General features: G+C 29.8%; 1 protein-coding gene across 1 annotated transcript; it reads left to right on the plus strand.

Annotated features, from left to right (window-relative positions):
- The first annotated feature begins 3332 nt into the window (after window positions 1-3332).
- On the plus strand, window positions 3333-10377 carry LOC100243849 (very-long-chain aldehyde decarbonylase CER1). Its single transcript, XM_002263751.5, has 10 exons — window positions 3333-3462; window positions 3811-4034; window positions 4133-4365; window positions 5627-5846; window positions 7400-7775; window positions 7908-8015; window positions 8953-9153; window positions 9345-9443; window positions 9776-9949; window positions 10075-10377. The coding sequence occupies exons 1-10, from the start codon at window positions 3403-3405 to the stop codon at window positions 10237-10239; spliced, it is 1860 nt and encodes a 619-aa protein (XP_002263787.2). The 5' UTR covers window positions 3333-3402; the 3' UTR covers window positions 10240-10377.
- Window positions 10378-12106: the final 1729 nt, after the last annotated feature.

Consider the following 12106-nt stretch of genomic DNA (forward strand, 5'->3'; position numbering starts at 1 on the left):
CTGAAAAATGAGAAAAAAAAAAAGGCAAGAATTCAAAGTCCAGATCAAAATCCAAGACCAAGAAGTTAAAGTGTTTTATCTGTCACAAGGAAGGGCACTTCAAGAAGGATTGCCTAGATAGGAGACAAAACACAATAAAAAAACCGTGAATGAGGGTGATGTTGTTGTGGTTTTGGATGGATATGACAATGCTGAGGTGCTGAATGTGGCAGAGGTGGACTCGGGCAAGGAGTGGATACTTGATTCAGGGTGCTCTTTTCACATGTGTCCTATCAAAGCTTGGTTTGAAGACTTTAAAGAAGCTGAAGGAGGTCATGTCCTGCTGGGCAATAATAAACATTGCAAGATTCTTGGTACTAGTACCGTTAGGATCAAGCACTATGATGGCATTGAAAGAGTTCTTGAAGATGTCAGGTATATACCCGAGTTAAAAAGGAACCTTATCTCACTTGGAATGCTGGATAAGTCAAGATATACATTCAAGTTAAAGCCTAACTCTTTGAGAGTGGCTAGAGGTTCACTTACTGTCATGAAAGGGACAATAAAAAATGGGTTGTATACTCTTATAGGTCAGACTGTGACAGGCAAAGTTTCTACCGTGCTGAAGGACGATGTGGGGACAACCAAGCTATGGCATTAGTTCATTTTTATTATTTATTTAATATTGTCTAATTATTATGTTATTTTCCTAAATTTATAATAATTATTTTCCTTTATGATTAAATAAAAATTGTTATTTCAATTATAACCTAAAGTAAGAATGACAATGGGGTAGGTTTTTTTTGGATACCCTCTTCATCCCTAGTGGGACAGGTTTGAAATTTTAATAAATAGGTTAGGGGCGTGTTTGAGAATTTTTTTTAACATCCAAGATGGGATCGAGGCATGTTCAGATATTGCCTTGTGTCGCCCCAGCTCACCTCACCCCGATTATATATAAAATTAATTTTAAAATTAAATTCATTTAATTTTTAATTTTCTATTTTTAATATATATATATATATATATATACTTTTCAATAAAATAAGTTATAAAAAATTATAATATTTTAATTATTTATAAAATACATTTATTTTAATGTAATTAAAAAAATTTAAATAAATTTTAAAAAAAATTCAAAATAAATAAATAAGTTAAGCAAGATGAGTATAAGAAATTTGCTTACCCACCCTATCTTACACCATCTATTTAAGTTTTTTAATAGGACAAAGATGATAATTATTTTGAATAAATGAGGTGGGATTGGGATATAGGCAATGCATTCCAAACCCATCCTATTGTCATCCCTAACTTAGATCTACAAGAATTTTATATATTTTCATAGATTGAAGTTATGAAATATGAATTTTTCTCATTTAAAAGAATTTAATTATTAAAATTCTCAATTTTCTATGATTTTGATTTGGCTATATCAATAGTTTTTTTTTATTATTATTACTACTAGGTGTATAGGTTGAAATATCTAGAATCATAATTTCATACTTTATTTTTAAAATAGTGTTCATGTTTCATAAAAAAGCATAGTTGTATGTGTTTCACATTTATAAATTTATTTAAACATTTTTAATTTTCTATTTAGCTAGCTATTGTATTTAATTTCTATCTAATCAAAATGTAATAATCCTTTAATTCTTTGGAATAATATAAAAGAAAGATATAAACACTAAAAGAGTATAGTCCTCCTCACAACTCATTATAACTAGATATAATTGAGAATAGTATGTAGTTTTCAATGAATAATCATCAACCTTATCTAATTGGATTGGAATCATCCCCCAGGGTGAATGTGATCTATTAGGAATGCAATCATAGACTAAAATATGATTTGAATTTAGTATACAATAACTTCATCACCTATAAGGGTCATTGTTTTCCCAAGAATAAGTTCACACCTTCCCATTAAAAGTGGTGAAACGATAAAGAAAGAAAGTCGGGTTTGCATAAAAAACCTACTATAGATGATAAGAAAATGATTTTTAAAGAAGTAACGTGTGATGACACTTGATGCATACTAGTTATACTATCAAACATTCCATTAACTTTTACCAAAATTAAAAGGAACGATTGGAAGATAGAAATATTGATTAATATATCTAACCTAAATTATTATAACTTTGACTCTTTTCTACTTCTTCTTCCCTCATTAATTTTACTTTTAACAAAAACTTATACACCATTAAATTATTTAATTTTTATATAAAAGAATTAAAATATGTTAAATAAATTTGAAATATCATATAAAAATAATTTATTAATTATAAATTTTATTTTTTATGTTTTTTTTTTTCTTCTCACATTTTTCCCTAAGAAATCAAATATTATCTGAAATTGTTTTAGACAGAAACAAAAGATACATGTCAAATATGGAAAAGTGTACCTTAGATCATAGGACAGTCACCTAGCAACTATAATTGCAGTGTTTAATTTGGACCCAGTAGGTAGGTGAATGAGGTCCAAAAAAAAGAAAAAAATCTTGAAAGAAAAGGCTGGATGTGGTCCAAAAGAGTACGAAAATAGTGGAGGAGGCATCCATATATTCCTTTGATATATCAACTCTTTACGTCTTAAAATGAAGTACATGAATTTGGTGGGAAGTAGTGATCAGCTCACTAACAAAAGTTAATTGAAATCAGAAAGATAAAGCACAGGGACACTTGTGTATGGTGCCAAAATGAAACACGTATGACCACAAGCAGTCATTAATTGTTTGGAAGATTAACCGAACATGTTACTAGTCATGGTGTGACTAGATACACCACTTGTCTGCTAGCCTAGAAATAGAGAACGACAAAATTGGCATGGTTAGTGAGATTGATGCTATTGTTTTCAGTCATGTAGCTCAAGACCTAATTCAAGTATGGGAGGTCAATAAGATTATTGCTATTATTATTCAATTTTCATAATTGATCTCTAATTCAGCACAAGTTTAGATCATATGTCAAAGTCTATTTAATTATGTCTCAACTTATTGGTAGAGAAAATTTATGTTTTAAGACATTTTGAAGACCTAATACTTACAAAAAAGGACAAGCTAGCTAGCTAGCTACAAATCAAAAACCTTTGATATCTCAAAAAGACCATTTGGTGCAACATCTAAAAACTTGTAGTTGAAGACCTAATAGCTGAATTTGCATGTTTATGTTTGAAGTAAAAGGACGGCCAATGCTGTAAGTACGTAAAATGTTACTTCGTTTCTGTTTTCAGGTTAGAATTTAAATGATGAGATGAACAGGATTTAATTAGTTCTGTCATAAAGCTTCATCTTTTTGACAAGTAGCTGGTTGTTAGGTGTTGGAAATCGCGGCTGCATTGATAGCAGCAGAATTCTGAACACTACATATAGTCCTCACTCCTCATTACCTCAGGATATGCGTTGCTTCAAGAGAAGTAGCAAAATCAAATATGGCTTCTAAACCCGGAATACTCACTGATTGGCCATGGACGCCTCTTGGTAACTTCAAGGTACTCCTTCTCAGTCAATCTCAAATCTCTTCTCTTCTCTTCTCTTTCTCTTTCTTTTTCTCTCTCTTTACTGAAGAGGGGCCTCCCTGTACATGATCTTTCCATGTTTGATTGTTGTGTGTGGATGAACGAGCGGCTAGGGGATGCCACGTAACATAAAAAGTGACAAGAGACATATTTCAGAAGCCAATGATTGTTAACAAAATCACAGTCCTATAGATATATTCATTCTATAAACTCAAGCATATTTCTATACATGCTTCAAGAACGAGTCATATTAATATATTCATTCTATCTTATTTATTTATTTTTTCACTTGTACTACTTTGTTGTTTGATGTGGTTGAAGTACGTGGTCTTGGCACCATGGGCGATTCATGCCATGTACTCGTTCCTAGTGAAAGATGAAAAGGAGAGAGACGTTGCTCACTTTCTAATATTCCCATTTCTGTTATGGAGGATGCTCCACAACCAGCTTTGGATTTCACTTTCTCGCCATCGAACAGCCAAAGGCAACAACAGGATTGTTGACAAGGGCATTGAATTTGAGCAAGTTGACAGAGAAAGAAACTGGTAAACGCATCACATCAATTGACCAAAATTTAACGTCTCAAATCAAACCTTGTGGGAGGTCTTAGCCCAAGTTTTCTGATGGTGTTTTGGTTTTGTAGGGATGACCAGATTATTTTCAATGGGATCATATTCTACGTAGCTTATTTCACACTTCCAGGGGCTTCTCACATGCCGTTGTGGAGAGCAGATGGTGTGGTTGTTACAATTCTGCTTCATACGGGCCCTGTGGAGTTTCTGTATTACTGGCTTCACAGGGCTCTACACCATCATTATCTCTACTCACGTTACCATTCTCACCACCATTCCTCTATCGTCACTGAGCCCATCACCTGTAAGAATTAATATTTTGCATTTTAGCTTGAACTGCCTTTGAATTACTTCTGGTACATCTAACTTTTTATTTCACTAAAATTGAAAGAGGAAAAAAAAAAAAAAAAACCTTATATTTCTCGCACATTTAAGAAGGGAAAAGTATCCTTTTATGCAGACTCCACGTGTTGTACACATGGCTTGGGTGAGTTAGAAGAAAAACTCACGGAGTACCACTTGGCTGCATATACTTTGTTGGTTAGAATGATAAATGAAAAAAATGTATAAGTTTATAAATAGATTTATAATATTAAATAAAAATAATATAATATTTTTTTAAATTATAAAATAAGTTTAAATTAAATAATTAAATTTTCTTTCATTTTAAATATATTCATATTTAAATATTATATATATTTCCTTTAATAAAATTCAAAATATTAATATATTTATACTTACACTTGATAATACCAAAGATAAAAAATTAATATTATTGATTTTTAATTTATTTATATATTTTTAATTTTAATAATATATAAATTATATATTTATGACATCATTGATTCAATTGCAGTTTAATTATTGAACTGTAAATCGATAAATCGATCCGATTTTGAAAACATTGTCTTTAGATTTTAATAATATTCATTCAAATCAAAGAAACTAATTCATACTATCTTTGATCTAAAAATACATAAAATAATAAATAATTTTTGATTAGTTAAAATAATTTAAAATATGAAAAGATGGAATGGCTTAGAACATATATTTTGGAATGACTTTTTCCAAAGTCATTTGATGTTAAAGCAATCATAAGACTACTTTAATTGATGTTATGCATGTGACTATCTTAAACGGTCATAGATGCTAAAAGGTTTATTGAAGTAGTTAAGGCACTCAAGGTAAGCGCAATTATGATTTAGGTGGTGTTTGTTTTTTAGCTAAATAGAAAAAATTAAAATATTTGGTTTTTTTTATTAAACTAAAAGTACCTTATTAATATTAACTAACGTAATTAAAGTAAACTTATTATCAATAAGTTTAGTTTAATTATATTGGTTGATGTGAGTGGGTTACTTTTAGCTTAATAGAAAAAGTCAAATATTTTGGCTTTTTCTATTCATCCAAAAAATAAACACCACATTAGTCTAATATGGGCGTTAAGCTAGGACCACACCCATTAAAGGATCAAACCAATAAAATTAAGACTGGAGAAGGGGACATATCGGTAAATAAGTTTCATTATATTAATTACATTGTTATACTGTTATATTGTATGGCAGCTGTCATTCATCCATTTGCGGAGCATATAGGATATTTTCTGCTGTTTTCAATACCATTGCTGACCGTGATTTTCACCGGAACAAGATCTATTGTATCTTTTGTCGGCTACATTTCTTATATTGATTTCATGAACAACATGGGGCACTGCAACTTCGAGCTTGTGCCCAAGTGGCTCTTCTCCATATTTCCCTTCCTCAAGTATCTTATGTATACCCCCTCGTAAGTCCCCCCCTACCATCACTCTATGCTTCTCTTTAATTTGATATTTCTTGTTTTACAATATGATGTAGACACTGGTAGTATTAAATAAGGCCCATGCGTTTGAGGACATTCAATTAAAAAAATGTTGCATATTAGAGTGATTAAAACATTTGAAAACATACCATAATCTACGAGGAAGAAATATAAATTTTAAAAATTAAAAATGGCAAAAGGAGTCTATTTAATTGGCCATGTACCACCCATGGTGGGTGTAACCATAATGAATATAGAGTCCATTGGTGGTACCACATTTTTACTGTAACATTGATTGGTCTGACAACTATTAGGTAGAGAGAAAGTTTTGATAAAGATTGCTAAATATAGATAGATTCAATAAAATTAAAAATGTGAAAAATAAAATATCTGGCAAAAACATTGGACCACCTGGGATATTAATTTAGAAGTGAGATCAAACGTAACCATAATCCATCTGGTCTGATAGGAGACATCTTTTTCCAGCACAGCATTTATTGAAATGACTACCCGAAAAAATCCAGTTTAGGTAGAGCATCCAGTTTAGCTTTTATAGAAAGGTCAAGTACTAAACTATACGAAAATCCAGGTCATGGGGACCAAAGTATATGGTCCAAAGAACTAAATTATGGTACAAACAAATAATATTTAGATGCATACATGATATTTGTAGATGCAAACAAATTATGGTCCAAAGAACAATAAAATTTGTAGATGCATACATGAAATTGATAATGTGTTTCGGATTACCTATCAAATAAATAGCTATCGCATTATTTACTATTTTATTCAAAAATAAAAGAAAAAAAATGTAGAATTAAAAACGTAACAGATTGATCACCTAATTAGTACAAGTACTCCAAATATTTGAATAACAAAGTTATAGGGGTATAAGTGTAATTTTATGAAATAAATTAATTAGGAAGTGTGTTATATAAAAGAAAGGACCAATTAAAAATAGTATTAATATTTGTTATATTTTTTATGTTTTGTTTTTCATCATTTACATCATTAAAAGTTACTTATATTAAAAGGCACTTACATAATATAAAAAGAAAACAAAATTAGAAAGAAATGTACATATGAATATTTCTTTTGATCCAATGCCAACTTGCAAAAATAGAATGAATTAATTATCAATTAAAAGGGATAAAATAATCCCTAAATTTGTGAATCTAATCCCTTTTATTTTTTTACCCGAAAAATAACATTTCTTTTACATAAATATCATTTATCATTTTGAGTACATATATGTAGGTTTTAAAAAAAATTGTCATTTTTACAAGAAAAATAGAGACCGTTTTTGTCAAAAAGAGATGGGGTTAAATTTCTAAATTTAGGTTTCTACTAACCTTTTTAATCAAATAACCTTAAAAATAAAAAATAAAAAATGAAACAAATAGTAGGTAATTCAATTAGTCATAACTTTTTGTTTTAATAATACTTCAATTATTTTGACATTCTAGTTTTTTTAATACTCGTTAGAAATCATATATATAATTTATGATGATAAATGATTTTAACCCCAAAATATTCAGGTTTCACTCTCTGCATCACACCCAATTTCGGACCAATTACTCACTCTTCATGCCATTCTACGACTACATGTATGGTACTATGGACAAATCTTCAGATGTATTATATGAAAAATCACTTACAAGGCCTGAAGAATCACCTGATGTAGTGCATCTCACCCATCTCACAACACCAGACTCCATTTATCATATAAGGCTAGGTTTTGCCTCTGTGGCCTCCAAGCCATACATCTCCAAATGGTACTTGAGACTAATGTGGCCTCTAACATCTTCGTATATGATGTTGATTTGGATTTGTTCTCGTACATTTGTTCTTGAAAGGAACCATTTCAACAAACTCAAGTTACAAACATGGGTCATACCAAAATATAGGATTCAAGTAAGAATCATATTTTGTTGTTATTTTATTTTCTTAATTTATTAATGAATTTTGTCATTGTTTCTTATTTTTTTAAGAATGATTTATTTCTAGTTAGTTATTATTCATTGAATCAATTGTTGAGTGGTGTAGTACTTCTTGAAATGGCAAAATGAACCCATCAACAGCTTGATTGAAGAAGCCATACTAGATGCAGAGCAAAGAGGCGTTAATGTGTTGAGTTTAGGTCTTCTCAACCAGGTAAGTTATTACTCCTTTACCATTTTGGTTCCATTTTTTTTCTTCTTCTTTAGTTTCCTCCATTCCCTTTGGTCGCTTTCATGCATAGATGTAGAGACATTATATGATGATCTGCATCCTCGCATCTGGATATTGTTCACTTTAATCAAGTGTCACCCTTCCATATGAATATTATCCATTTTAATATAATACTAAAAATTGACAAGAATATCACAAATTCATTTCATATAGATATTATTTGCTTTAACATAATGTTAAGAACCGATTAAGATATCATAAATCCATTTGATGTGAATATTATCCATTTTAATATAATACTAAGAAATGATGGGGATACCACAAATTCCTTTCATCTAGATATTATTTGCTTTAATATAATGTTAAGAACCAATTAAGATATCATAAATCCCTTTTAGTGAATATTGTACGCTTTAATATAGTAATAGAAATTGATTGAGATATTAAAATATGCCATGTGATTATGGTGAGAGACAGACATCCCTTGTGAGGAGGTCCTTGCATGTGTAAATATTGTTTATTTAGGTCGCACAAATTTAAAATACATTTACATGAAACTTCTTTCTTTAATCAATTGGGATATCATATATTATGACTTTCACAAGAAGATCTTGGATTGATAGAAGCTTGGACTATCTTTTATTGAACCAACTTTAGATTGTTATACACCTGAAATGCACTTAGATAACCTATTTTCATTCGCATCCCCTATTTTCATTATAAGGAAAGTAAATCTTTGATGACTAGAAGAGAATTGTTGTGCCTATAAATAATTTTACCATTTTGGTTTATAGTTTATATATGATTAATTCACTCATTTCCTTCTTTCATATTGAGCCCTCCAGCAATTCATCATCCATATTTGAAAAGTTTTAGTTCAAAAATAAATTTTTATTTAATTAATTAAAAAATTATGCAGGGTGAAGAGCTTAATATATATGGTGAGCTTTATATCCATAGAAATCCTAAGCTCAAAATCAAGGTGGTGGATGGGAGCAGCTTAGCAGTAGCCGTTGTTTTGAACAGCATTCCAAAAGGAACCACTCAAGTACTCTTCCGAGGCAAGCTCTCCAAGGTTGCTTATTTCACAGCCCTTGCTTTGTGCCAAAAGGGCATCCAGGTATTTTTAATATAAATGGAAAAATGTTATTAAAATTTGAATGGTGCTTCATATATGTATCCCTACTTCATCACCTACTTATATCACTAGCAAAAACTAACTTTTTTAATTAATGTCAAACAACAACTACCGTTTTACCTGTTCAATCCTAGTTTTGATTTATATTGGAATACAATTGAAATAATTCTTAGGTGGCTACTTTCCATGAGGAAGAGTACGCGAAGATCAATATGAAGCTGAACACCAAATTGGGAGGCAAATTGGCTCTTTCAAAAAATTATGCTCATAAGGTAAAATCCCTTCTTTCATCCTTCTATATATCTTATTCTTTTTCTTTTTATTTTCTATAATCTTCCTTAATGCTTACCATTGAAAACTTCCTTTTTAATTAGTGTATTCATTGAGAAAAACTTTTTGTTTAATGATAGGCTAATGAACAAAGAACTATTATGATGAAGTTAACATAATTAAGCATTGGAGAATTTACAGGCTAATGAACAAACAACCCACCACCATTTTCTCATTTCTTTTTTCTTTTCTTTCTTTTTTTTTTTTTTTTTTTGGGAAAAAAATGGACTTAGCATTAAAGATGTTTGAGATATAGTAGTGAAATATTGTACAGATATGGTTGGTTGGAGATGGCTTGACCAAAGAAGAACAGTTGAAGGCACCAAAAGGAACTCTATTTATTCCCTTTTCTCAGTTCCCTCCAAAGAGAATGCGCAAAGATTGCTTCTACCACACCACGCCAGCAATGATGTCTCCCACTTCTTTTGAGAACATGGATTCTTGTGAGGTCAGTCAATATTATTAATTTCAAAGATAACAAGCAATATTATATATTAGTACAAAAGTTAATTTTAAGCATAATGACACGGTTCCATACAATTTTGGTTTATGAAAATATTTATCTAAATGCAGAATTGGCTGCCAAGAAGAGCAATGAGTGCATGGCGTGTGGCTGGAATATTGCATGCATTAGAAGGATGGAATGTGCACGAGTGCGGTCACGCCATATTCGATATTGAGAAGATTTGGGAAGCCAGTCTTCAACATGGATTTCGTCCTTTAATGATTCCCTCTTAATGATTAAGACAACTTTATTTATTAGGTTTTCTATTTGGTGCTAGTATCTGGAATGCTATATGTTATGGTTCATGTCATATGAACTCCATCTATCTTTAAGTATGCATGATATGATATTCCAAGTCTTATTGATTATCATCCTATGTTGTTAATTTACTCTTTTTTTTCTAATTATATATAGAAGTTGAAAAAAAATTATAGTGCATGTATCAAGTTTCGAAGTTGGGATTATGAATTGTATTTGAAGTATATTTCATTTGACTCTTGTATTAAGTCAAAATTGTGGGTCATTTGTGTTATAATTGAGATATTGTTAAGTTAAAATATTTTAATTTTTTTAAATAGACTTTTATTTTAAAAATATATATATATAAAAATTAGAAATTGCTTTAAAAATATTATTTCTAAAAAACAATTTTACAAAAAAAAACGCTAAGACATGTGAGAACCAATTAGCAACCGTCATAATGTCACCTTATCTTACTACAAAGCATTAATTATGATTAGAACACTACCATCATTATCTTAAAGCATAGATCAACCTTGAGCGCAAGACCACCACCACCACCACAAAGGAAGCCCAACCCAAGGGATGGTCAAAACACTTTAGCATAACTACCAAACCCCATATTTAACCACTAAATGGTCAAAGCATTAAAGAGAAAAATATTCAAGTCATTAAAATATGCTAAGTAACCAACTCTTTCAGTACCATAGAAAGAACAATTATAAAAGGGGAATTCTTTGTACCATAAACATTTCCATAACCCACTAAGTAAAGAACAATTATCAAAAAAGGAATTCCACTAAGAATGAGGTACCCACAAAAAAAATGAATCATTCTTTTTATCTATTTACCCTTTTTATCATTAACTTGATAGCAGAGAGAGGTTGGTGTTAGGGTATTATGTTTTGTTTTTGTTGTTGGCAATTTTGTTCCTTTTTATTCTTGCATAGGATCTTTTTAGACATCGACTTACACTCCATCAAGGAGGAAAATGTCGGGATATATCGATGATATATCGTGTATCGGAAGACATCGACACGATATTTTGTGGAGAAAAATAGTTGAAAATCGACAAAAAATCGTCAATATATCGCTAATATATCAACATCAGAAAAAAACGACCAAAAAGGAATAAAATCGCCGATATTTCAACCGGTCAACGCGCTACAGGGCACTCTCAAAAATGCCTTTTTTTTGTGTTGTTGAAGGGATTTGAACCCCAAACAAAAGGTTTGGGGTTCAACTCATCAGACCACCAGGGCAAGCTTGCCCTTTGTTAATGTAGTGCACTTAAAATATATATTTAAAGTCATCATGTAAAGAAAATTTTAGAGAGCAAATTAATTATAATTATTTTATAATTAAATACAAAAATTTCTTTTTATTGATTACCAAAAATATAAAAATTATCATAATAATTTTCTTCATAGTGTTTTTAATATCTTTAATAAATTAATTAAATATTAAAAAAATTGTACATATATCATAATTTATTTTATATCATTTAATACAATTGAATTAAATGGATCATAATTTTAATATTAATATATATTTTTAAGTTAGACATATTATAATCAAATATCATAATATTATTATGAAATAATATTTGATGTAATTTAATAATAAATGTACACTTATAAAATTCATATTTTTATCGATGCACACGATATTATTATTAAATATGATAAATCATATTATACATATATCAAATTCTTTAATAAAACAACTTTAAAATATCTATTATATTTCTAATTACATTTTTATGAAGTTTTTCTTGTATTTTTATAAATTTTGATCAATTTTAGGTTTATCGATATTTTTTTTCAAAATATCCGCCGATATATCTCCGACATATCTGTA

This window comes from Vitis vinifera, chromosome 15, assembly GCF_030704535.1.
Source record: "Vitis vinifera cultivar Pinot Noir 40024 chromosome 15, ASM3070453v1".
NCBI classification, from domain to species: Eukaryota; Viridiplantae; Streptophyta; class Magnoliopsida; order Vitales; family Vitaceae; genus Vitis; species Vitis vinifera.